Below are 27,642 nucleotides of genomic sequence, written 5' to 3' on the forward strand. Positions count from 1 at the left end.
GGGTTTACGACACGTATAATTAAACGGGTCAACATGACACGTATAATTAAACATGTCGGGTTGGTGTTGAGAATTCCAACACGAATCAACTCGATTAAGAAAAATGACCCATTATTTATGAAATTTATGATAAATATTCTAAATGAGGCCAACATTTTTCTTTACAACACACTACACATTAGACACGGAAAAAAAAAATTAGTGTCAACAATTTTTGATAAAAAATAATTAAACGAGTCAACACAACGTAACACGTCGTTAAGCGTGTCGGGTTAGCGTTGAACACAACATAAACTCGTTGCTCAATCCAGTGATATACTCCAAACATTGCCTTCCGTATCTTCCAACCCAATCATCTCTCTCCTCTTCCACCTTCCTCACTCCATAACCATGGAAGCTCTATCTCTCTCCTCAGCTAAGCTCGCCTTCAACTCCTCTCACTTTCGCCCTAACTACTTCCGCTTACTCTCTCTCTCATCTCCCTCAATCTTCCCCAAATTCAAATCCCCTCCTTCAATTTCTTCAAATCGCTCCGCCAATTCCGTCATCAAATGCTGCAGTACTTTCTCCGCAAAACCCTCGTCGGAGCTCCGGAAACTCCGGCAAGCGCGTGGCAATCACGACGAAAAGCTCCGAGCATTGCGCGAGCTTTTCTCTAAGCCTGGCGTCAGTATTGATGCTTATATCATCCCTTCTCAGGATGCTCACCAGGTTTCTCGATTTCTTCATCTCAATTTTTGATGTTTTTCTTGAATTTGATTGTTGTTTGGAGTATTTTCTACTTTTGGGTATTCATTTTTGATGCTATAGTGTAAGATTTTGGGATATTGAGCATGTAAATTACATTAAGGTAGTGATTGTATTGATGCGATGCTATTAGAATTTGTTTGAGGTTTCAATCAATTTGTAATGGTTGTCGTACTAGAAATCGATTTTGATGGTTTCGTTGGTGATATGTTGAAGCTAAATGTTCAATGGAATGTGATGATGAAGTAGATAGTATGAGTATTAACTTTAATGTTGGCAACTTGGCATTACACCAAATCATTTATGTTACCTAGTGGTCATGTGGAAATTTAGAACACAATCTCTTATTCAATTGGTGATGTTAAAGATGTTAATATAATGAGAAGAAGGTTTTCAATTGGTTTGTTATTCTTATTGTCAAGGTGCTATAGATTTTGTTTCATGTTGAGTCTAGAATTAGAAGCAAATGATTGATATTGGGTAAAGATTGAGGGAAGGAAAGGGAAAGAAATGATGAAGCGGTTGGGATAGAGACTTAGAGAGCGAGGTAACTCATAAAAGAAGTGGTGTTTATAATCATCCTTGGCATCCCATGTTTATGATTTCAATGTAGTTATCATGATAGATGTATAGACTACCAAAAAAAAAAAAATCATATATTGCATATTATAGGATAATTTATAACTAAATGATTGTAGTTTCTACTTTTTTCTTTCCACGAAGTCATTTTCTCTGATATACAATTCTCTAATGCTAGTGTTAATAGTAAAAGGGCTTATTTTTTATCATGTTTGGGGTTGTTTTGCCTTTGCCAAATTGCATGTATCATTCATTCAGCTGTTAAAAAATAATTTCCAAGTCATATGAATTGAAGGGCTAAAGCTAAAACATCTAAAACAAATAAGCAACCTCATTATTCTTCTGACTTTTCTTTACACTGATTGATTTCATACCAAATGTTGAATCCCTCAATATACTCTGCTTTTCAACATTTGGTTGATTCAAGAAGATAAAAGTTTTTTGCTGCCCAGTCAAGGTTCTCATTAGCAACTAGATCATAATATCAGTTTTTGAAAAGGCTCATGGTGCTTTGAGGTAACATGGGTCCTAAAGACTAGGTGTGAAGCATATGTGTAAGGCTTGCAGTGAGGCACACTTTAATAAAATTATGGTTCCTTGTGTATATAGACTGCAGACTTGAATTTAATGCACCTACTATACTTAAGTGCACCTCATAAAAAATTGCCTCTCCCGCCACTGCCTAGGCCTCTCTTGACACTTGGGTAGCAGTGCCTTAAGCCCTTAACAACGCCAATCTATATAGTATTGCATGTTTGTTTTGGCCTAAGCTGGATTAATGCTGCCATTGGTGTGAACAGTAGTAAGCTTGTACTAAATTGTCACATTCTTGGATTTTGGCTTGCAGAGTGAATTTATTGCTGAGTGTTATATGCGGAGGGCCTATATTTCTGGCTTTACTGGGAGTGCTGGCACTGCTATTGTCACAAAGGATAAAGCGGCTTTGTGGACAGATGGGCGGTATTTTTTGCAGGTAGGAGAATATAATGTTTACATGTTTTTAATGATAATTCCAAGAATCCCCCTCCTCTCCCCTCCCTTTTAAAATATTAATTCTTCTATTGCCATAATGATCAACATGTGTTTATCGATCTTAATTTGCTGCTAAAAAGGCTGGGTAAGCAACTAACTACTAAGCAACCATTACCTTGCATCCGTGTCCTCGGCCATCCCTAAAAGCCATACTGCTCAATTTCTGCTGTGCCACTTTTTTATGTAACCGTTATGATGAACAAGCTATGGTTAGGGACCTCAGGGGATTGAATGGGAGAAGGGATTTTTTTGGGGGGAGGTGGAAGGAGATAAAACATAGTCTGTGCTAATCTCATGGTTACCAACAATTCAGAAATCTAGATGGTGGTGCACTGATGTGATCTAGCTGCTACCTCTATTTGTACATAAGACATTAAAATCTTTTATCATACTCTATTATTGCAATTCTTTGTAACCTGCGATTCTTGGTGATACCTTGTGTCAGCTTACTGCGAGCTTTGCAAATGAATTATCAGTTGGTCTTTTATCACAATTCCAACCCTCTTTTGTTTCATTTTGTATCATGATCAGGCTGAAAAGCAACTGACCTCTGATTGGATACTCATGCGCGCTGGTAATATGGGTGTCCCCACTATGTCTGAGTGGCTTAATGACGTGCTTACACCTGGCTCCAGAGTTGGCATTGATCCTGTAAGGCCAATGATCTGATTGTTTCAGTATCTGACTTTTTCTGTGTTGTGAACTCAAATTTTCCTTTTTATTTATCATATATTATGGTTGCATGCACTATTTGTTTCATTGTTATATGACATTTTTTTCCATACAAAATCTTATGGTTTTGGAGTTGTTGAAATCCTTTTGGTTAGCAAGTGCTCTTTTCCCTTTTTTGTTTGCTTCTCTTCCCATTTGTAAATCATAGTTAACAATTATATTGATTAGACTGGTCTTTCATGACACTACATCTTGGTTCTGTGAAGGGAACAGTTCCTCTTTTCGTTTGATGCTGCTGAAGAACTCCGAGAAGATATATCTAAAAAGAACCATGAATTAGTTCTTCTGTCCAAGACCAATCTTGTAGATGTAATTTGGAAGGATTCAAGGCCAAAACCTCCAAGAAAACCTGTGAGATTGCATGAATTAAAGTATGCTGGAGTAGATGTTTCTTCAAAGCTATCTTGGTTGAGATCCCAGCTTGCAAATGATGGTTGTTCTGCTATGGTGATTACCAAGCTTGATGAAATTGCTTGGTTGCTCAATTTGGTGAGGCTCTCAACCCAACTCTAGTTGCTATATTTTGGGAAATTAAAAATTGTGGTAATTGGTAATTCTTTATACAGGGCTGGGTAGGAGCCTAGCTACATAAGATATAATTGCCTCCAATTTATTAACTTGCAAAGATCTAATTTAGCACTATTCACATGTTCTACTTTGACTAATTAAAGGAGAAAAAATGGGATCTTGTTAGCTTTGTCTTAATATATATTTCTAAAATATCAACTCTTTATACTTTATAGACAGCCATGAAATTCAAAATGTTGCAACTAAAAAATAAAAAGACCAAGAGGAAGTAGCACATTTGATGCTTAATATATGTATTTTTTTTGTATTGCAGAGAGGAAGTGATATTCCTCATTCTCCTGTTATGTATGCATATTTGGTTGTGGAGACTGATCAATCCAAGCTATTTATTGATGATAGTAAAATCACATCAGAGGTGATGGGTTACTTGCAGAATGCTGGTGTAGAGTTGAGACCTTATGATTCAATCTTGAACGCAGTTGAGAAGTAAGATTGCATATACGTTAGACTTAGACCAGAAAATATTAATATATGTGCATGTTTTCTATGAGGATATCCTCCTTTTAAATAACTGAGTGATCAAGAAGCTACTGTCATGAGATGTTATCTATTCCATTTTGTTGTGTTTGTATCTGTGGAGAAATGGAGATAAGTGCATTTCTAGTTCTAGGCATACACATGTTTCTTTTGGGTTGTAGATTTTTCTTCTTATTTTTCAAAGATCAGACTATTTCTACATACTTCTAATTTGAATTTTAGGGTTATTACTTTTAATTTCTTATGAAGTACTTTACATGCTTCCAAGATTTTGACCTATATAGTCAACTTAATTGTGTGTTGGATTCTAATTTTCCTTTTCTGATATGGTAGCTTTTGATACGAACCAATTGGGGTTTTTACATAGATATTAAATCTAAAAGCACTTGCTAGACATCCTTGAAAATATTGGTTATATAACATCTTTGTTGGATTTTGCATACCTATTTTTGTATTGGTGTCTTGAGTTTCGTTTCTTCTTCTACAGTTTGGCACTAGAAGGGGCTCATCTTCTGATCGACACAGCAGCTGTGAATGCTGCTATTGCCAACACCTTTAAGTCAGCTTCCAATAGCAAGAAGGAATATAAGTCTAGGTCATATGGTAGCTCTAATGGTGGTTCTAATGGAGCCACTGCTGTGTATAGGAGTTCCCCAATTTCCCTTGCAAAAGCACTGAAAAACCATGCTGAAATAGAAGGGATGCGCAATTCTCATTTAAGGTATATTCACTTTTCAGACTTTCAGTGCTCCTTGTTGCTTGAATACAAATGCATATACATCACAATTCACATGTACATGGAAATGTGTAGTTGTGTGCACAATCATTTCATACTCTGGTCTGTTCTTATCTTTTGCCTTTTCTATTAGAGGGGTGAAGTGGGAGAGATTGAAGAATGTTTCTTAGACTCTTAAGTGCATGCAGTTAAATATCCAGGTTCTTGCTTACATGCACCATTAGAGATGATGTTCCATATCCATATTGGATTTTTTTTTTCCTCTTCTATCCCTCCTCGTGCAAAAATTTATAATGCGTTGAGAGCACAAATGAGTGACCTTCCTTCTGTTTAACATCAATAATATTTTTTTTGTAGGGACGCAGCTGCTGTAGCACAATTTTGGTCTTGGCTGGAAGCTGAAATTCACAAGGGTGTGACATTGACAGAGGTGGAAGTGGCAGACAAACTTCTTGAGTTTCGTTCCAAGCAAGATGGTTTTGTGGATACAAGTTTTGATACTATAAGTGGTACTATTCTATTGCTCTTTCGACTATTGAATTATATCCTTTTAAATAGCTTTTAATTAACTCTGTTGAGTTCATTTTTAAATTAAGTCATTGCGGAGAACCTCAAAATACATGAGTGATATATTTGTAATTCTTGTGAATTTTGCTGCTAGATTTTAAGCATTTTGACTAATTTTTCAGGTGAGAAAGAAAGTAATTTCTGGAAACACAGAAAAATGGAGTGGTAGTAGACACAGTACTGTTCTATCATAACATGCACAATCTAAAGTTAAACAGTGGCTCAAGCTAGTTTTTCATTGGCTATTGATGTAAAAGTGGTAATTCTTCTAAGAATATTGTTGTGTCTATGATCATCCTAACATACCAGCCAATATGGCAAAGCAGTCAAGCAGAAGCTTGAATGACCTTGTAGGATTTCGTCCTTCTGGCTTAAATAATTTCCTCCTACTGGCTTTAAATAATTCACTCCTAGTTACAAGGAGGGTATTTGACCAACTTTCAAACCCGGTTCAGAAACATGATTTTGCAGCTTCCTGTTGTACATGTATGACTGGTTATTTTTGTTGATTTACTGGAAATGATATATATAAAGTGCTTCATGTAAGGGTTGCCCTAGCTTCTCTCTCTTTATGTTTTGTAATCTAGATTGTACTGTACTTTATTACTTTTTGGAGCAATTGTGTGTTTTTATGCTTCCTTTCTTTGGATTGTGGACTCAGGCTCCTCTGCCCCCCACCTTTAACCCAAAGAAAAAAAGGAAAAAAAAAAAATGTTTTTGTGTATTTTTGCATTTTGTATGTCTGTAGGCTGCTATGTTACCATTTGGATAAGATTTTAAAACTAATATTAGTGCAATCTGTTTAATTGCTGGTGTTGACATGTTACCTTATCCATTTCTACCATTTGATGCATCCACTTGGTCTTAAGGAAGTTTGTTTTTGTATAAAACATTCTCTTGAATTCTGATACTTTTGCTCCCTGAAAATTTCATCTAGCATACTTCACTCTATGTTTCTTGGAAGTTTTAATAAAGATTTGTAGGAACAAGCATTATATCATCAAATGTTTTGTTAACTATTATAATGTTGTAGCGTTAATAAATGCTACCTTTTTTCTCAATCTCATGTTCTTTCAACTGTCCTGCTAATGAAAATGCTCTTTCCACTTACCAAATGCATGGAAAATGGCTTTCAGGTTCTGGTCCGAATGGTGCAATAATTCATTACAAACCAGAACCGGATAGTTGCAGCATTGTGGATCCTGAAAAACTGTTCTTGCTCGACAGTGGAGCACAATATATAGATGGTACAACAGACATAACAAGGACGGTTCATTTTGGTGAACCTACTGCTCGAGAAAAAGAGTGTTTCACTCGTGTTTTACAGGTGCTAAATACAACTTTCAAATCCAATAATCTTACATGAGAAATTAACACATGAGTAATTGCTCTAGATATTTGTTATTTGTTATGCTTATTTGCCGGCCATTGCCTAGGCCCCTCGCACCAAAAAAGAAAAATGGATATATGTATTAAATATTCATTTACAATAAGATAAATACAGGCTCTTGACCAAAGCAGTGTGATATATGAACTCTTTTGCTCTTCCCTGATTGTAAAGGTCACCAGATTTTTTGGAATGGAAGAATAATATACTACTAGTATCATAAGTTGACAACAGTAATTTCTATAATATAAAGTTAACTAACTTTTCCAGTTGGGGGCCATTCCATTACCTCAACTGAAAAAAAGGGAATAAATCAATGCGACCAAAAGAAAAATGAGTTTAAATAAGAGCCTACATAAACATATTTTGAAATCAGTTTATTTTAAGGGATTTATTTTAGTCTGTATTATAGATGCGCTCTTTTTTTTTAGTATTATTTTTTTTGGAGAAAACACTTTTTTTACATATTGTTACATAAGTTAAACAATTGTATAAACAAAATACTATACATATCTTTTTTTACATATTGTTACAACTCTAACTAAAAGAATCTCTTACACGGATTACTTAATTTTTCAATAAAGGCAAAAACACCTAGCGTCCTAGGAGGAAGCCAAGTGTCAAACGTCAAAAGGAAAAAATTTGGCATGTGAATAATAACATATGTTCATACTGAAAGGTGGTTTTGTTGTCATTGCTTTCTACTTGTTCTCCTTTGAGGCTACCATTTAGGATTTTAATTATACCATTAAACAACAAATGCTTCCTGAGACAAAAATTTCATTTGATTTAGCTTGTTTATGCTCAAATTTCAATTTTATGAAATACAATTTTTCATAACTTTTGTTAATGGGTGATTAAAACTTTAAAATCTGCAATCACTGAAGAGTTGAGTCATTAAATTTCATTGCAGGGTCATATAACTCTTGATCAGGCGGTATTCCCCGAAAATACACCTGGCTTTGTTTTGGATTCCTTTGCGCGCTCTTCTCTTTGGAAAATTGGACTTGATTACCGCCATGGTACTTCCAATAACATATACCTTCTATTTCTCTGGCTGTCTTTCCTGATTGTAAGCAAGTATTATTTCCTATCCTTGTGGTGACAAGTTTACTATTATGCTAAAAGGATAGTACCCTTTTATGTTCAGGGACTGGCCATGGTGTAGGAGCTGCATTAAATGTTCATGAAGGTCCTCAAAGTATTAGCTTTCGATTTGGAAACCTAACACCCTTGCAGAAAGGCATGATTGTTAGCAATGAACCTGGGTATTATGAAGATCATGCATTTGGTATACGCATTGAGGTCCTGTTCTATCTTTGTTAAAGTTGCATTTTATGCATTATTGATTATTTTGCCCCCGTATCTGGCTTGTCTTGGCATTGCTCTGTCTGATGTTAGTATAAACATTGTTTACATTCTTTCTATATGCTTATTTCTTAATAGACTCCTATCAGGATCTTTTAAGGACTGTGCAGCCTTCTCAAACTAGGCGTTCTGATGTTAGTACAAGCATGATTAAAACTCTATTTGCTCATTTATGATTAAAAAGATCTCCTACCTGAATCTTTTTAAGGACCTTCGAGCCTTGTCTAATTAGTTTTTTTTGCCTGAATTAACACTTATCTGAACTTATTCAATTATAAAAGCTTTGAATTTTGGCTGTATTCTCTTCACCTTATTATGATTGAAATTCTAATGTCTGGTCTGAAATCCTGGTTTATTTTGGTCTTGTTTGATTTTTCTTATGTGTATTTTTCAATACATATTTTTTTTTTTTTTTTTTTTTTTGGGGGGGGGGGGGGGGGGGGGACGAAACTTTTGAGATCTTATTTTTATAATATATATTTCCTTCGTTCTTTAGTAATCCTAACATTTGAAATTTTACACTAATCACACACAATTCTTTGGTCGTATTATGTAATTTATACGTTGGAAAAAATAGTCATGTGATATCTTGTTAGATTCGTGTCCAAATGTACTTTCAAGATCTACTTTTTTTTTTTTAATTAATTTTTATTAAAGTACAACTTAAGATATTAAAGTTATAAAATATGCATTGGCAAGCGTGAAATCCCCAACAATGCGATTAAAAAAGAATGGAGGAAGTATGAACATAAAAATTCAAGATATTTTGTAATAAGCAGACGGAAAAAAAAAAAAAAAAAAAAGAAAATCCGGAGTGATCTGATTTTTTATAATAAGAATTAGTACTAAGCTCATGAAATAAGGTGAAGGGAACATAACCTAAGACCTAGGAATAATCTTTAAAATAAAGATGTGACTACAAAGAAGAGTTGCATTTTCTGTTATATTTACTTTTCATTGCATATCATGAGCATCAAAATTCAAAAGTATGGCAAAGAATTTTCTTTTCTCAAGTGACGTATGCAAAGTCTTTGAGTTTCAGGCCTAACTATGAATCATATGATTTTTAGTTATATATCTTCTATAGAGATCATAGTGGTTTTTTTTTCCTCAAACTTCATTGAGAAAATTAGACTTCCTCCGTAATTTTAGTTGCAAGCTTGCAACACATTTTTTTGAGGGAGATGTCATTTTGCTTGCATAATGACTTTTTAATAATGTTAATATGTTAAAATGTAATGGACAGATTTTCTGGAAGTTTAATTCTGATTTAATAGTGCAAGTGAATAAAGGTTAAAGCTTGAATTTTGATTGATAATGGCCCAAAAGGTTACAAAAAGATAGGTTAATAGCTTTAGGCTATCACTCTAAAAATGGCTTTAGGCTATCACTCTAAAAATGGCTTTAGGCCATGACTCTCTAAGGTTTCCCTTCAATACAAATTTTTGCCTACCTTTTTCTTTCTCCTCCCTCTCTATTTATACTAAGGACTATTCACTATTAACCTAGTAAACTAATAATATTAGAACACCCATACTACCCCTCCTTAGGCTAGTCCATTACAAAAAATCCCATTATTACCCCTAACTCAATACCCATTCATATAAAATGCCCAACTCATTACAATTTAATCACTTCCTCCCTCTCTGTCCTCCCCCAACCAATTAACCCTATCACCAGATTCACCCCAATCTAAATTATCCCAGCCACCACCACTGTTAGCCACACCCCTTCCCACTCAAAGCATCCTTAAAGCTACAACTTCCTCCACCACTTGTCTGCCCCACTCTTAATCCCCTCTTCTACCCACAAACTTCCGCATTCAACCCCCCCCCCCCCCCCCCCAACTGACATCAACTACCACCATTGCGCCTCACCACCATTAATCTCAAAAACACCGAAAAAAGAGGATTTATGAAATCACCAATTTCAATCCAACTAACACAACCACCATTTTTGTCCTCCTAGCTCCCTCTTCTTGGCTTGTGTTCCATTGCACTTTATTGGAACTTAATAAAAACAGAGGAGGTGTCTGATGAAAATCTCTTTTGTAGTTACTTGGACTATGTAACAGACATGAAATGCCTCTAATGATATCCTTTCTTTTGTCATGCAGAACCTCCTTTTTGTGAAAGAAATGGATACACCAAACCGCTTTGGAGGTCTTGCGTATCTGGGATTTGAAAAGCTTACTTTTGTTCCTATTCAGGTGTTGCTATCTTGAGCTCTTTTATTATGAGTATTGTTAACATGTATCAATTCAGTAATTTAACGATGCCAACATCTTCATATTACCTAACGTCCCAAAAGTAGATTTTGCCATTGATTTATTCAGGCTGCTGAATGGATATAGTAATGCTATTTTCCAGTTTGGTAACATTTTGTAAATTAGTTTTAAGAGTTTAGACCAACTAAAGGTGTATAATAATGTTCTTTGTGGTGATTTAAGTTAGAATTTAGTGGTTGAACTGTTGAAGTACTGTTTTGGGAAAGTTAAATAGAAACTAGTTTGTGGCAAAGAGGGTAGTTGTAGGTAGAGTATAGTCCAATTTTTTTTCTCTCAAACTATTCCAATAATCAGTCTTGACATCTAATTTTTTACATAACCAATATCTGAAAGCAGGTACAAGAGCTAACATCTTCTTTTGCCAAATAGGCCCTAGTTAGATGTATACCAGTCAAATTGAAGCGGTTTTGTAGAGACCTCTCGTTATCCCCTGTTATTGTTACAAGAACAGAGATTCTTAGCTATGCTAGTACTGATTTGCTGACAGTATTCAGCATTTTTCGGTAGTTATTGGGAAGTGTGTGGTTAATGAAATATTTAAAGTAGAAGGCATACCGGCATTTTATAATGAACCGATCTAAGGAGGGGCATTATTGGTACTAGTATTATTCTGTTAATAGTCATCAAATTTATTAATAATATAGAAAATAGAGAGAGAGCTGCCACATATGCACATGAGACGCTTGGTCTAGAATCATCCCAGGGATTGAAACCATGTACATTAATAGAGGGAGAGATGAGAAATGGGTAGGCAGGCAGATTGTGAGTTAATTCGTAGGAGTGTTGTGACCTCAAGTCACTATTTGGAGAGTGGTAGCCTAAAGTTACCTTTGTAACTTGCAAGAAATCTTTTGGCTTAATCTTAATCAAAGACTCTTCTGAACTCTTCTTATTTCTTTGATGATTCTTAATCAAGCTCACAATCGAGATTTTATCTTGTTTTATCTTGTTGTCAATTGTCTGTTATGTTTAATAAAGTGGTCTTCATTAGGCAATCTCAATCTTCTTGAGCTTCATCTTCGGTCTCTAAAGAAGTAAAAGTTCAAAGAATTGGGAAATAAAGAAGCAAGAGAGAAGTATCAAAAGCCTTGGCACTTTTTATTTGTATAATCCTTTTCACCTGTTTTTTTTGACTTCTTGCTTTTGGGAGTACCTTGGTCTAATGGATTTTGATCCTCTTCCCAATATTAGACTAATTCAAACTACCAAGAAACCGGATCAACAAAGAAATCCATATATGGAAGGCAAAAGCATCAAAAATGTTTTCTGAATATTCCTAGCAAAATATAATGTGAAGCTAATGTTTAGTGATGGCATTGTGCAGAGCAAATTGATCGACTTATCCTTACTATCTGCTGCTGAAGTTGATTGGCTTAATGATTATCATGACCGAGTTTGGCAAAAGGTAATTCATATTGAACGATGCTTTTAATGGAAGCATAGTCATTCTTATTGACTTTGAACTGTATTGTCTTTGCAATTGCAGGTGTCACCATTGCTGGATAGTTCAGAACGTCAATGGCTTTGGGAAAACACACGGCCTCTTGTCAAACAGTGAAGCTGATGCAGTTTCTGCTTGTTATTTTACTTTGCCTCATGGCTTTTACAAAAATGTACTCTGTCTGTACATAATGCTGGATCCAATATGCTGTGCACTTTGGTTGAAAATTATAAAAACTGTGCTTGTACAGAATTCTGCACCATTTATTTGTTAAGATAACTTTTAATTTACTTGCTGAAATCCATTTCAATTATTGTTTCCATTTTTAATGTACTGGGTGTAACCAGATTTAGATTTCACCCTTAAATCCGCTGGGCTAGACAATTCGATGTTTTAATTGTGTTTTTTTATTGTTAGTATTCTCACCAATTCCTCATAGTTTCATTCACATGTTGTTTATGCAACTTACGTGGTTAAAGTTTAGCACAACATGAAAATAAAGTGAGCTACTGAAGATAAAAACTCATAAACCATATATTTCATTTTAAAAAAATAAAAAATAAGAAATAAAAAATATCTCAGAACATCAGTCCTAAAGCTTTTGCAAGCACTATTTTTTTGCTATTTTTTTTACCTAAAAAGAGCACTATTTTTACCCAAATACTTTTACCTTGCAACCTCTGATCTTAGTGATCTATTATATAAATCAAAAAGTAAGTATAGTATAAAGACAGAATATAAAAAACTACCAAAAAAATTATATTAAAACAGAAAAAAAAAAAAAAAAAAAAAAAAAAAAGGTGATTAAATTTTATAATAAAATACCTTTAAAAATATCTTGGAAATCAATTAAGATCCGTGCAACACATGGGCTTTAATTCTAATTACAACATAAGACGGGATGTACTGTAATCTTCAATTCAATACGTATAATCATCTACAGTTTATTTTTAACAGAATGTTACAACATGCATCGTATAACAGCGGGCGTGCATCATAGAACAATCTACAGAGTAATACAAATAGCAGGCACAATAAGCCACCTTCCAAAAACCTGCTAATATACTAAATATATATAGACATTTTTTTTCTATTTTTAGAGCGAAAATGATCCCCAAAATAATAAATAAATTAATTAATAACCCTGCTAGGCTGACATAAACACTAATACTAGCAGAATCAGGGAGATTACAAACAAATCTTAACTTGACAAACGACAGGATGTTGCCGTCGAGTTATTCCCAATATGCAATTGTCTAGAACTGCTACCTTATACTTCTTTCACAAAACCAAATTTCATCACAATTTACTCAGAGTTGGGTCAGCTTTCGAAAGTAGTGAATACATTTCTCCTATTTCTTTCTCAAAGTAAACCTTAGCTTGAGGCCTCTTTACCTGTCAAAGTTTGCGAAAGATATGAACTTTGTTACACAAGTTAAGAACTCACTCAACATCATATGTAAGGTAGGTTATGGGGAGCACACTGTAATGAGCATAATTTGAATGTGATCTACTCAAGTTTAGCTCTCGGTTTGAGTGAGCTTAACTTTAAACTTGAGTCATACTAAGCTTCATCCAATAGCTCATGAGCAGGCAAGAATATATGTACTTCCTCTGACTAGTTTCAGATCCTACACTTCTAAATTCATGCTTTCCAATGCATAATTTCAACAGTTTATTATCTTTACTTGTTAATAGGTAAAAGATGTAAAGTTGATATATAGATTTAACAAATACTTTAAGACCTATTAACAAAGACTCAGGAATGTAATGCAAAGTCTGCAACTTGATAATGTAGTTTTCCTAGTTGAACCTCGTAACTAAAGCTCAAGTTATTCAAGCTGATAAATTGGGTAATGAACCGAATCAAACCAGGAAGTTAAGAGCCAGACAAAGCTAAGCTCACTTTGGCACATTATCACCCCCTTAATATGTACGAGTAGATCTCAAAAGTCAAAACTATCAGAACATGTGAAAAGACTCCTACTTTACAGTAGTAGCAAACATGTGAAAGGGGGAGAAGAAAATAACCTTTAGCGTTGGAGTGAGAAGACCATTTTCGACAGTAAATGGTTCCGGTACCAAGGTCACAGCTTTCACGAATTCAAACCCTCTCAACTGAAAGCCATCAAGAGAAGTTAGAAAAGGGTTGAACTGCCAGGTCGAATAAAATAAACCAGGAGTCCATGGAAGTACTTACCCCAGCCTTTCTTCCCAAAGCATCCATATCAGCAAGAACTGCAGCCTTTGCTCTTGGATGTCTACACAGCTGTCCTAGATCCTCATACTGCATCCATGCAATTCAAATTATCATTCACAGATATAAACTAGTATCAGCTGCATTACATATCAACAAAAAAACACGATCCACAGCACTTTATGGACCTTGAGAGAGCATACTGATAAAATAAAAGATGGTGCAAGTATAAAATTCACCAATCTTGTGCAAGTACAAATGTACAATTCGCTATAATAACAAACCAACAAATTTGAGTAATTTGGACATTTGGTACTTTTCCCATTCTTCTATTTCTAAGAGAGCCTGGATACAAACAGGAAGCTCTTATGTAGCCTCCTGGACAGGCATTCATATAATGTACTCTATAATTTACCATGTTTCACACTAGTCTAACAAGCACCTCAAATCAACAATGGCTACTCAGATCCAGAAATCAAATACCCTTTATGTCATTGACGGCAAAAGAACAAAACGATCATGATAAAGTTAAGTTCATGATATGGTTACAGGCTTACAGCCCAGCACATTATGATGTTTTGAAGTAAATAGCAAACATGTTTTATTTACACAAACTTTGCATCGCAATATGTCAAGAACTACAATTATATTACAAACTACCTTGATGCCCTCCCCTGAAGCCCAATCCTTTAATGCATCTGGCTCGACAGCAACAACTGCTACCAAAGAGGAATTTAAGCTGTCACCTGTGAAAATGTCAAGTGTAAGAATAATAAAATATAACAATGTGGTTAAAAATAACAGTGCCTTGTATGATCATACCATATACAAAGCACTGTGCTACAAATCTGCACTTGGCATATACATTCTCAATTTTTTCTGGTGCTATGTACTCTCCTTGAGCTAATTTGAAAATATTTTTTTTCCTGCCACAAGAAAAAATAACAATCTCAGTGGAATATTTTTTTTTAAAAAAAATAATAAAAATAAATAAATAAATAAAATTGGTGTCTTAAGTACTTCATCAAAAATACCAACAGCATAATTGAAAACGAATAACTAACCAGTGCAATAAAAGGTTAATTATCTAGCCAAAATAACTGTATCAAAATCAGGTATTAAGCCTTTAATCTCTTCATTAAGTCAGTAAAACAAAAGGAGCCATCATCAACAAAAACTCAACACAATACATTTAAATATCATCACAATAAATTCACCATATAGGTAGGTGCAAGCAATTTATCAAATCAAAGAAACCTTCGCAATTCTGAGAAAATAGGGATTTTTTTTTAACTCCCAGTAGATGTAAAAAAAAAAAGGGATTATCAGAGATTAACACAAGCAGCATACGCATATATGCTCATATTAAGAGTAATAAATGCTTACAAGTTGCAACAGAATATCTGATTCCTTTTATTTGGCAAATGAGTCGTTGAAACTATAAATTTCATCAACATGGAATATATATTTCTTTTGTAAGGAAGGAATGATGCAATTTCCTCCCTATACCCCCCTCTCCTCCTCTCCATTCCCTTCCCTCCATTTTCCCTTTTATCCACTCTTACTTTCTGTAAAAAAAACCATAAAAGAAAATTGAAATTTGAAACCTGATTTCCAATTAAATTATTATACAGTTTATAGTGTTTCTGCTTGAACCAAACACACCCGTAGTTAAGTTTTCCATTCATGAGTTAAAGATTCTACCTTATCATCTCTCTGCTATAATGTTATTCATTATTTCAGCTGGGCTCACACATATAGTTAGAGATCTTGAGTTCAATGCTCAATAACGGCAGAGCGCTTCGAATTTAACATAATTGTAAGAGGAAAACTGCTTTACGAAAGCAATAGAAGAGTTGAACAGCACGAGGGCAGGGTAACCTAACCAAGAAAATGAATATAAATTTATAAATTAGCCTAGTTCCTTTCTATCTTCTTGGCTAGATTATTTTTGACAACCCCGGCCACCTAAGTCCATAGAGACACAAACAACACTACTTTTAATTATTCACACAGGACAAAGCAACTCCAGAAACATGGGCATTCCATTCCAGCCAGACACTCTACAAAATAGCTATCATAGAAATTCACAAAAACGTTCTCTTCTACTTTCCCATACCAAACCCATAAAAGGAAATCTGTAACCACTCTTGCAGAAAAAACCAATCCACTCTATACACTGCAAAGAGCCATCTCCAAAGGTTACAGGACATGTCACAGCGATGGAAACATGTGAACAAGATCAATAGTAGCTCAGCAAGGCAAGCAAATGTTAGGTGAGGATAGCTATCCCCAGCCAGCATATCATTCGTGTTAAGTCTTCCCAAAGCTAACATCCACACAATTGCTCTCACCATAAGAGGGACCTTTGCCTCTTAGATAGAGGTTGCTACTGGAATATCTGGATACATAGGGGGGCAAATAGTCGATTCAAGCAAATAAGAAAGGATGTACAAGAAAAAAACCCCAGTAGAATCTCCCAAACACACTCTAGCATCTTTCACATCCTTTAACTGAATATCCAAAAGGCAGAGATTTTAATGATTTGCAAGAGAGAACCCTTAGTCTGCCAAAGTCTGTAATAAATAGTCTTAATCTGGCAGGAATGATCTGAAATTCTAGAAAATCTTCCTTTGGTTATTTTCATGGAACTTGTGTATTACTTAAAAAAAATATCCAGTTATGGCATGTGTTAATATCTATACTAATACATAAATTTCTCTTATCTTTTTTGCTAATTACCTGGGGTTCGTGGACCACTACCCCAATATTAAACTTTCTTTAATTTCCGCACATTAACCAAATGTTGCAAGGGGGAAAAAAAAGAAGAAGGCTTGTTCTAGAGTAAACGACTGATGCCAGGAAACTATTTGTGGATAGATGTGTTGCATGGAAACTAATATGTACACAGATAAGGATACAAGAAAACAGCAAACAAAATCAAGGGACATAGATACATAATACGTGGTATAATCCAATTTAACCTTTGACTTTGCACTCTTCTTGACCTCCATGCAACAAGTAGATATTAATTTAAAATAAGGGGTGGAGGGCGTATTAAATTAAAGGGCTTACAAGGAGTACATAATGCCCAAGGCCTAAATTAATTATTCTCCTTTATAGTAGTTCTACAGGTGATTTAACAAATTAAACTGCTATTTGATATCAAAGGTGCATGGTTACCAAGTCATTGACAATGTTCTGAACTAAGCACAACTAACCTGTCTATGATCTTGAGGCGACCTCCAGGTAACCACAACCCAATATCTCCAGTGTGAAGCCAACCATCATCATCAATTACTTCTCTCCTGGAACAGAAAATGATAATCAGGTTTCTTAAGTGTAACAAGACTGAACATAAAAAATAATAATAATAGTATTAAAAGAAATTCAGTACGTCTGCACTTCATCTTTATAGTAGCCTTTGAAAATAATGGGCCCCCGAACACATATTTCACCACGAGGATGTGGCTGATCGTCAGATGTGTAATTCATTTCAGGAACATCGACCAGTTTCACCTCTGGAATTGAAATTGCATTAAAAGCAAAAAATAATCACTTTTCTTGTAATGCATGACTTGCAATAAGCCATAAAAAAGTTATCAGGAAAATAATATGAGCAAAACAATGACATAAACTTGAAAGGATTTGGCAATTTTCCACTATGAATTGGAGTTTACCAGAATTTGTTTTGTTCACAGCCACATAGCTCTGATACAAACGAAGAGACAAGACAGCTTGGAACAAGCCAAACTAATAACCTTTTTTTTTTGGGTCATATAGCTGATTAGTCTAAGTGGTCAAGATTAATTTCTAGCAGCCAATATACCTAAAATTACTTCATGTCATTCGAGCAAAAGTGCACTTACCGCAAGCAGGATTAGGGGAACCAACATGACCTGACATGTTGTCATCTGCATCCATTGAGCTTATGACACAGGAGGTCTCAGTCATACCATATCCTTCAAGTACTCGGCAACCAAAGCACCTATTATTAAAGAGATGCACACGTTAACGCCATAATACCATATTTGCTATAATCAACACTAAAAATTGCTTTAAATAAACAACTTCAATAAGCATGACTATATCATTTCATGATTAACTTACACTTTGAGAAAGTCCATGACGTCAGAGGATAATGGTGAAGCGCCAGAAGCCATTAAGCGAACTCTGCCACCAAGCTTGGCCTTAATTTTATTGAATACTAGCTTGTCCCAGATTTGTGACGGGTTTTTCCCTGAAATATAGCATCTGAATAAGTACGAAGATTAACAAGTAACACTACAAATCATATGCTTCCGAGAATTGGATACCGCTTACTTAAAGGCACTATTATCAGATCAAGAGAATAATAAGATACCACCATCTACTACAGAAAAAGAAAGAGATGCAATATTTACTTCATCGCCAAACTTTTTTTAACCTTTTCCCTGGTCAGGGAATAAGGGCGGGGAGGATAAAAGATCAAATAGTCACCTACCCTCTCAAGAATGCTTTTAGGTCACTTGCAAAATTTACATTCACTTCTACCTTCTCAAACCCAGACCATCCCTAAATGATCATATCTTAGGTTAGTTCGCAAGCCTAGCACAAAATGTTAGGTCCAGGACATGTCGGTTTCGGGTTACGGATCAAGTATGAAGATGCTACAAAGTGAAGCAGGTAAGAAACAGACAAAATAATAAAGATGGAAGCTTGAATATCGATTGGAAATGGCAAAAGGTTTACAAAATGATAGGTTTAATAGCTTTAGGATATGATTCTCAAAATAACTTGAGGCTATAACTCTCTAACAATGGCTTGAGACCATAACTCTCTAAGGTTTCCAATACAAATTTCTGCCTATATTTCCCTTTCCTCCCTCTCTTTATTTATACTAAAGCTAAAGACTATAACCTAATAATACTAGACTACCAATATTGCCCCTCCTTAGGTTAGTCTATTGCATAATACGAGAGAGTTACAAAAACCCTGAGAGCCCAGCTAAATGAGGGATTTGTAATTTTTTGGTGAATTGAGAGATCACTAGTGGGAGTTAATGCTCAAGGTATTTTAGTGACAAGTTGGTGGTTTCTCCTCTCTTTTGGCAAGGGAGAGGTTTTCCACATAAAATCGTGTTTGTCAATGTTGATATTTTTTCATGCCTTTGATTTGTTCATAACTTGTCTAAAGTTGTTTTTTCTTCTGGAAATCCTAACATCTTACAAATGGTATTATTACACAAGTGATACACCCATAGACAAACACATAGGTATCAGTCAATGTATCATACAGAATAATGCAAGATAATGGGGAAGGAAAGAAAATGCAGGGGCTGGTTCTCAATACCATTAATTATCGCTTGCTTCTTTGAGTTATAGGCAACGTTGAAAAGCTTTTCTTTCAGAGCCCCAGAAGTCTTTACAGCATTGATAATCCTAAAACACAAACACTATGTCAGAGTCCACATACAAGCCCAATGTTAGAATTCTAAATGGAAGTAAACTCTAATTTACCCAGCATATATTCTGTTGTAGAGCCGAGGAACACTACAAAAAATGGTTGGTCGCAATGCTAGCAGATCATCCATCAGTTTCAAGTTGTCCTAGAGGAAAAAAAACAAAGGACATAACAGCCCCTATATCAAAATTTTGACAGGAAAGCCAAAAGTTCATCAAAATATATCACTGGAAAAAAGGGCCATAATCGGGAGAAAGAAGAGAAAAAGCATTATCCAACATTCCACAATAATATGAAATAACAAGTTTTGTCAAGTACCCCTTGATAAAAGCCAACAGCACAACCATTGTAGGCTACCAAGATTTGGTTGGCTCGTTCATAAATGTGTGCCAATGGAAGATAGGATATATAGCTGCCAAATTTAGCAAGTTAACAAACATACAAGTGCGAGAGGATAAACATTAGGAAATTCTGCAGAACAATTTCATTTACTTACACATCAGAGGAGCAAAAGTTGACATTAGTGCTCACACCAGCAGTATTTGCAATTAAATTTCCGTGTGTCAATACAACTCCCTTCAAGATGAACCCAGATATAAGCCATCAATAAAATATAAAGTTTCATCGGAAGGAGAGGATAATTTGTACCTTTGGAGTACCAGTTGTACCACTAGTATAACATATTGTGGCAACATCATCCGGGGTAGGAGGGGAAAATGGTTGAATTCTAGCTCGACCCTGAAAAGATACGTTCATCAATAAACACATACACTATGCTAATCAATCTTCAGATAGATCGGAAAAAGAAGCATGTCGCCATTTTAATCAAAAAGGTTCACAGAAACCTAAGGAGTCAGCAGATCATGTAACAAACTTTTTAGAAGATCACAGTTGCCCCAAGGTCTCTAATTGACCAAGTGCAGTAAGTGAAATTAGACATAAGGAGTCCTAACCCACAATAACAGTGAGGAATTAAAAACAGCGGTTTATAATATAAAGAGCCCTTTACAAGAAACCACTACAACTCGAAGCCAAAGAATGGTGTATTATTAGGTTCCAGTTGAAATAACAAGGGCAGAATAACAGACATGCTTCAAGAAGATTTTCCAGACTTCCTTTACACATACAGTTGATTTTCCATTTTTAAGAGTAGGATAATTTTATTAGAAGGAAAGAAATTAGAAGTCCAGCTGGACATATTATTTCAGAAACCAAAAAAGGCAATTACTCAAAAAATATATTGATGTTACCTGACTTAATAGCTTTGAATAAGATACTAGTTTAAGTCCTGCTGCCTGAGGAAGTGAGGGCAAGTGCTCATCCACCCCACCTACTACCTGTGAAGATTGCATGGTATGAAAACTTGAGATATAACCAAACTTCATCATACAACATGTTGTATACAAAGAACAAGTAAGAGCATACCACTATAACACGCACAGTTGGAATCTCTGACAAAAAGCTCAACAACTGCATCAACAAGCAGAACGTAAATAGCTGTATTCATGAAATGCTGGAAGCAAAGCATTGTAATTTCAAAAAGAACAAAGAAGCAGTGAAGCCAAAGAACTCATAAATTATTCCTCACAAAAACACAGATAAGCACATCCCTTAATCTGGTAACAATTTAACAACAAACCAATAATAAATCACGGTGATAGTTAATTGTCGTTGCTTCAAATTTTATCACATTTTTGAAAAACAACCAAGAATAGTAATTGCTATAAATACAACATATAATTACTGATCAGTAACAAAGCTAGTCAATCTTAATAAATTCTCATGCTTGCCAGCAAAAAAGCTTATATTGGCCAAGAACTAAGCTTCCTTGCCCCGCCCCCATCCCATCTTTCAATTTTTTTTAAACAAGTTATCTTTTCTTTAAGTAGGTTGAGATTTTCTACTTTCTAAAAAAAAGAAAAAGTCCCTCACTCCCTCCTATAACAATTTTTTGTCCCTGATGCCATGGATATAGAACAACTCCAGAGCTCAGCAGCTTATTAGTTTATAAAAACAGAAAATCCCTTCACATTATGACCCTAGGGTGATTTTTCATTCCCTTTAAGAAATTTTCAAGTGTATAAAATCCTAAGCTGCCAGAATTATTATCTTCTCATTTAACTAGTACACCAATTTGGCACCTTAACTCAACTTTAAGTTCTCTTCCTTGTACAGGGACTACTGTGCAGTGTGCACTATTTCTCCTAGATACCTTATTCCCAAATCTCTTTCTGCTTCATGTCACTACATTACAGTCAGCACAAAATGGTGGGCGAGAACTCAGAAAGAAGACTCACAGAATTCAATGTTTCTGGAACACAAAAGATGGCCTGCACATCTGCATGATTAACAATATACTTAACAGCATCTGGACCTGAAGGTGGTTCAGCAAACAAATATCAGAATCCAAGAGACAGTGAATAATGTAAAACCATTCTAGAGGCAAACAGAATTACAGATTGAGGTAAATACCAAGTGTATCATACAAAGGAACTGAAATATATGAATAAGCCGAGCAGGCATGATCCACAACCACCCATTCTGGTCTATTGATAAAATAAAGTCCCACGCTCATGCCCTGTAGGAAATGGACAGCCAACAGTTACTTATGGGTTTAAATGTGTAATATAGTAGAAATACAATTCAAAGGGTAGATCAGATGACTAGGCAGAAAAATTCACAGCTCAAGTATGAAATTTGAGGATCGGGTAATAATAATGAATGAAGCACAATCAATGCATTGACAAAGTTCCAGAAGAATTTGGCAGAGCCCTTAAGTTCTTTCCCACAATTTGTAATTCTGGTAAACTTTAGGACTCAAGTAGAGTTGGGGGTGATAGGAAAACTCACTTTTGACAGACCATGATTCTGAAGAGCAGATCCTACAGCAGACCGAGCATTGCTAACTTCTCCATAAGTCATCCATTTGTACCTTTAGAATTAGACAGAAAAATATGATCAGACATAATTGTTATGGTGTATATAAACCTACTGGCACAAGCCAGTATGAAAGATCAGTTTGAATCTGTCAACATACTCTCCAACTGTTCCATCCACACGCACCCTTGTACCCAAATATTTGTAATCTGGGAAACTGTCAACTGCATGTCTGCATGAACATTACACAATTAGATAGAGCTAGTTCTGCAAGATTACTCTAAATAATACGTAACGTGCCATGAACAAATATATGAAAGAGTCTCACACAAAATTCTCATGCAATGTCCCAATCTCTGGATGGTTTGGGAATCTAGTGACAAGATTCACAGGGTACCGAGCAGACCTGCCTCAAAAGTATGATAAAACCATGTCTCAGTTAATACAGATAAATAAATGAACACAGGGGTAAGGAGATATACAGAAAAAAAGAAGCAGAAGTGATATATACAGAACAATATAACACAACACAAGATAGCCTACCTGTACACATTCCACTTTCCTGTCTGTAACTTTTCAGGAAGGACTACACTATACTTTTCACCTACAAAAGTAGAAAACACAAGGTTGTTTGATCACATATTCCCAATAAACTGATACATTCTATATTTCTGTACCTGTGTATGAGTGTATATTATCACATAAATATGAAATTAAGAAAGACAGTGGTCAATAGCAATTTTACTTGTTGTAACACATCTCTGTAACTTAAAAAGACAACTTCAAAAAAATTCACAAATTCAAATATCTTTAACTGCATTAAAAAGCATCTGTAAACTATAATCATTTAAATCTAGTCCTTTTCAATTTTTCATTTCCTCTCCCTCAACTTAGTAATGTCATGTTCAGCTCTGACATCAGCTATGTCACCTATGTGTCTTATTTTCCAGCACAAAGATCTTTGACTTTATAATACTGAAAATAGTTCTTGTATGAAATTGTACAGAGGTAAGATCAACTGACAACAAAATTTGATAATATAAAGCATTATTAGCCTTTCCAAATCACATAGGTTATAACCAAAAATATGGCTGCAATTGTTTGGCCATACATCATAAATTCTTCCTTTAATTCCATAACCATTTGATTGAACCTTATGCACAGGCATTGTACAAAGCCAATTGACGTCCACAGCCCACAACATCCTTAGTCCATAAGACAACTGCTTCCCCAAAGCAGGTAACATGCCCACTCCTCCTAGGCAACAAAAGGCAACTAGTAACGAATAAACTATCCCACACTTTGCTACTAAAGTACTATTCCACCAAAATCTCTAATCTAAGGTGAAGAAATGGCATTGTGTGAACACCATGAAAATACATTGTTCAAAATTCAAACTTCCAGTTAATCCTACATGAGGTATTGCATTTTCTATGATTCTTATGATACTCTGTGAAACTTGCCACTGAGAATCCCCTTATCTGCTAGAATTCCAGATCATAATTTGCTTAACTGAAGAACTTCACTACCCCCATAAACTGACATTGGCAAAATCAAAATCAAGCCTTGAACCACATCTTCCAACAGAATCAAAACTCATAACAGTCATAAACACATTGTTCGCCACTTAATAATTCCAATCTCTGCCAATGGAAAGGATATCCTCTGACGTCGTTACCCTATCTATATTCAAGTTCTAACTTTCTAAAAGCTTGAAGAAAATGCTTTTGACTGAAGGTCAAATTGGGAAGAGAAGAAAAAAAAGAAGTTTAACCAACTCTACAAATGTAAATTGAGCCAATACATATGCTAAAACTTTAATCAATAGATTGGATGATGTTTTAATAATTAAAACATACTTGTAAAAGCTTAAATGTAATAAGCTCTCCTTGTAAGATTATTCAACATAGAGTCATTTTCAAATTTCCAAAAGGACCAAATCATATAAATTACAAAAAAAATTACTATTCATTAACTTTTCTTTCGATTCCCATATGAAATTCCCAATAAACGGGCAGTACATTCAACTCGGAACAATTAGTCCATAACACATTGTTATTGGTATCTTGAAAAAGGCATAAAGCTAGCCAATTAACGGTAATCAATCACAAAGCACATATTTTAAACAATAAGTAAAGCAAATTCCCAGAAACTACGAGTAAAAGCAAAATTCCTGAAACCCCAGAAAAAGTAACCTAACAAACCATCATCAGAAAATCCCAAAAACAATTTAACCCAATTAGGGACAACCAACATATCAAGAATCTTAACAATACAAATTCTCCCCCCTTTCACTTTCCAACTACTTGTTTTTATCATACAGTGAAAAAAAATCCTATCACACGATCCAATCAATCATCCATGAACCTCTAAAAAAGGGGGCCCAGTTTATTCAACTCCATTAACTGATTAACAGAATACTTCAAAAGGGTATGGAAACCCTTTTCTCCCAACAAAAAAGATTGCAACTTTCAATGCACCCACATAAATATAAATATTCATAATTCATTAAATACTATGGTAGATCAAATTAGAGTGAGAAAAAAACAAGAGAGAAGAGAAAGAAAAAATAAAATAAACCTTGATAAAATTCTCCAGCAGTTTGACTGCGGATGATGATGGAGTTTGGATCATCGTCAATAGAGAGAGGAAGAAGGTGGGATTGAATAGCTTGCAACCGACGTTGAGCAGGAGCCTCCATTGATGCTGTTTTGAAGCTTTTCTGCAACTGGGTGATTGTAAAGATCGAAACTTTTTTATGTTTCTGATTTGATTTTGTTTAAACTGTGAAATTTTAGTACAATAATAGTAATAATATTGATCAGATCAGAGAATTTGAGGGTGAGGAGGAAAGATGAGAAAATTTGGGGCACGCAATTCAAAGGGGGTGATGTCTATAATCATAATCCTGTAATATAATCAAAAAATAGAAAATAATTTTGCCCAAACCAAAAAGTCCAAAATCACGGATAAGGGAAAAATAAAAGTTGGAATTATTGATTTTTTGTCATGTTTTCAAAGTGTTTTTTTTTTTTTTGGGGTGATGAAAATTAGTTAAGGGGTCACTTTATAATTAAATTTTGATTTTATGTGTTGTGAGATTGAAATGACCATTATTACTTGTTAACCATTGTCTAGTGTCCACTAATAAATTTGGCAAGATTTTTAGTTTTACCACTTTAACATGATAATTTTGTTGTGATAAACTGATAATAAATACAAAAACCTAATTATTAACCAACTTTATTTGGTAAAGTAGCCTAATTTTTGTAGGGTATTGTGGTTGGTGTGGCTTGCAATTGGGGTGAGAAAAGGAGTAGAGACAGAGTAAAAGAATTTTAAGCTAAACACTAATTTGCATAAATAATTATGTGAGTTGAGTAATTTTTTGTACCATTTAACATTTCACTTTTTTTATTTATATAGGTGGGTTGGTATAAATTTTATAATCATTATTTTGGATATGATATATAGAAGCAGGGCATGAGCAGTAGAACAAACCTCTAATGGGTTTGTTCACTTGCCACATCATCATCATACAAACCCCCCATTTAACAAACCTTTCATCACCAATAAATAAACCTATTCAAAGATTTATGTATGGGACTCATTGTCAACACAACTCATCAAAACAAAAACAAAGAAGTTAAATGTTTAAAGCAAAAAAAATTAATAATTAAAAAAAAAAAAAAAAAAAAAAAAAAAAAAAAACTAAAAGTGGGCCATGGAAGCCTCTTTGAGCCGGTTTGTATAAACAAACCTGTTGAAAACAAACCTTTTTCCACAATAAGAGGTTTGTGGACAAACCTCTAAATAAACCTCTTATTGTGGATGCCCTAAGTTGTTATAAATGTAACATGTAAGGTCATATGATGATGATGATGATGATGATCAAGTAAAAATATCAATGTAGGTCATATATATGAATTATGAAGAGTTAAAAATATCAATGTGTATTCTTTTTAATATAAATAAACTTCTTAAACAATTTCAATAGTAAACTTTGTTCTCTTTGTCTCATTTACGGTATTCTGACATAAACTATTAAAATTTAGTCTTATGTGACATGATCTGCAACTTTCTAGTTTATTTTGAATTTTTCTTGTCTGGTCTAATATGAATTATTATCTTTACAATTTAATCTGATTATATTTGATTATCTTTATACTATTTTTTGGGTTGGTTTACATTTTTATAGTACAATTTAGTTTTATGGGAGCAAATAATTAAGACGAAAACTATAAAGTCCTATACTTCATATTGTTTAGAGTTTATATTTTGTAAGACTGAATGTTTGACCCTACTCAGCCTACTACTTTTATTTAATGATATCTAACTAATTTATTTTCAAGGAATTTGAACTAAAACATTCCATTTTGAAAGCAGATTTTGTAATCATTTCACAAACATATATTACTACTCCTTCCAATAATTATCTATGCTATTTGTATTTTCTTACCGGGTAATTCCCAGTTTCTCTTCTTGAGAAACAAGGAGCGTTTCTCAAGGGGGTAAATTGGTCTGTTTTTGCAAGAATGTGGGGGTATAAGTGACTTTTTCATATGACTGCATATTTTCACTGGCAACTGCTGTTATGCCTACATTTTGACGGAAAGTTACTGTTTTAACTTGAAATAAAGATCCATTTTTTTCTCAAAACTAAGACAACCCAGAAACATAGTAGCTTCAATGGAGGAGGGAAAGCTCCACAAGCATCAAACACCTATCCATTAGGGGTTAAACATACCCTTAATTTCAATCTTTTCTTTAGGGTGTTTTCGTTAAATTCCGGCGGCGAAGCCGCCATTCATGGAGGCATTCGAGTTTGAATGGAGGAATTTGAGCTTTGGCGGCGAAGCTTCAATGGAGGACGGTCACCTTACCCTTTGGGTTGACCATGCCATAAATGATACCCTTTCTTATAGGGTTTTTAATTTGATTTTGGCGACGAAGCCGCCTATGTTCGCCGCCGAAAATGGTGGTTGTCATCGGTGGAGACGATTTAGACGATAGAGGAAGAAGATGGTGTCGATGGTTGTTGTCGGTGTGACGAAAGAGGAAGGTGATGGTGTTGTCGGTGGAGATGAAGGTGAAAGACGAAAGAGGAAGGTGATGGTGTTGTCGGTGGAGGTGAAAGACGAAGCTCCAATGGTGTTGCAATGGAAGCCCACCTTCATATCTGGAA

The 27,642-nt window shown here is 34.8% G+C and overlaps 2 protein-coding genes across 2 annotated transcripts; one reads left to right on the top strand and one right to left on the bottom strand.

Moving 5' to 3' along the window:
* The first annotated feature begins 339 nt into the window (after positions 1-339).
* Positions 340-12,270, top strand: LOC145576227 (aminopeptidase P2-like). The gene is made up of 13 exons (XM_081634008.1): positions 340-711; positions 2,174-2,299; positions 2,890-3,009; positions 3,304-3,579; positions 3,932-4,104; positions 4,643-4,876; positions 5,249-5,400; positions 6,595-6,785; positions 7,759-7,867; positions 7,996-8,150; positions 10,330-10,422; positions 11,825-11,905; positions 11,987-12,270. The coding sequence occupies exons 1-13, from the start codon at positions 391-393 to the stop codon at positions 12,056-12,058; spliced, it is 2,103 nt and encodes a 700-aa protein (XP_081490134.1). The 5' UTR covers positions 340-390; the 3' UTR covers positions 12,059-12,270.
* Positions 12,271-12,845: 575 nt separating this feature from the next.
* LOC145574522 (long chain acyl-CoA synthetase 7, peroxisomal-like) lies at positions 12,846-25,369 on the bottom strand. Its single transcript, XM_081632334.1, has 23 exons — positions 25,038-25,369; positions 23,001-23,061; positions 22,786-22,863; positions 22,618-22,689; positions 22,431-22,512; positions 22,053-22,158; positions 21,878-21,954; positions 21,006-21,050; positions 20,831-20,917; positions 20,229-20,318; positions 20,077-20,156; positions 19,899-19,992; positions 19,637-19,725; positions 19,470-19,558; positions 18,249-18,378; positions 18,008-18,126; positions 17,536-17,659; positions 17,360-17,446; positions 14,961-15,064; positions 14,799-14,884; positions 14,142-14,228; positions 13,973-14,059; positions 12,846-13,336 (listed from the first exon to the last, which is right to left on the bottom strand). The coding sequence occupies exons 1-23, from the start codon at positions 25,156-25,158 to the stop codon at positions 13,241-13,243; spliced, it is 2,091 nt and encodes a 696-aa protein (XP_081488460.1). The 5' UTR covers positions 25,159-25,369; the 3' UTR covers positions 12,846-13,240.
* Between the last annotated feature and the right edge of the window lie 2,273 nt (positions 25,370-27,642).

The sequence above is a fragment of the Chenopodium album genome, chromosome 13 (genome assembly GCF_948465745.1).
Source record: "Chenopodium album chromosome 13, dcCheAlbu1.1, whole genome shotgun sequence".
Classification (NCBI taxonomy): Eukaryota; Viridiplantae; Streptophyta; class Magnoliopsida; order Caryophyllales; family Amaranthaceae; genus Chenopodium; species Chenopodium album.

Excerpts from the sequence above, each read along its gene's own strand:
- LOC145576227 (XM_081634008.1), top strand. The coding sequence starts at position 391 with ATGGAAGCTCTATCTCTCTCCTCAGCTAAGCTCGCCTTCAACTCCTCT. Across the intron at positions 3,010-3,303 it reads CCAGAGTTGGCATTGATCCT|TTCCTCTTTTCGTTTGATGC; the intron begins GTAAGGCCAATG and ends TGAAGGGAACAG. Across the intron at positions 11,906-11,986 it reads ATGACCGAGTTTGGCAAAAG|GTGTCACCATTGCTGGATAG; the intron begins GTAATTCATATT and ends TTGCAATTGCAG.
- LOC145574522 (XM_081632334.1), bottom strand. The coding sequence starts at position 25,158 with ATGGAGGCTCCTGCTCAACGTCGGTTGCAAGCTATTCAATCCCACCTT. Across the intron at positions 22,864-23,000 it reads GGAAAGTGGAATGTGTACAG|GTCTGCTCGGTACCCTGTGA; the intron begins GTAGGCTATCTT and ends CTTTTGAGGCAG. Across the intron at positions 20,319-20,830 it reads ATTCAAAGCTATTAAGTCAG|GGTCGAGCTAGAATTCAACC; the intron begins GTAACATCAATA and ends GTATCTTTTCAG.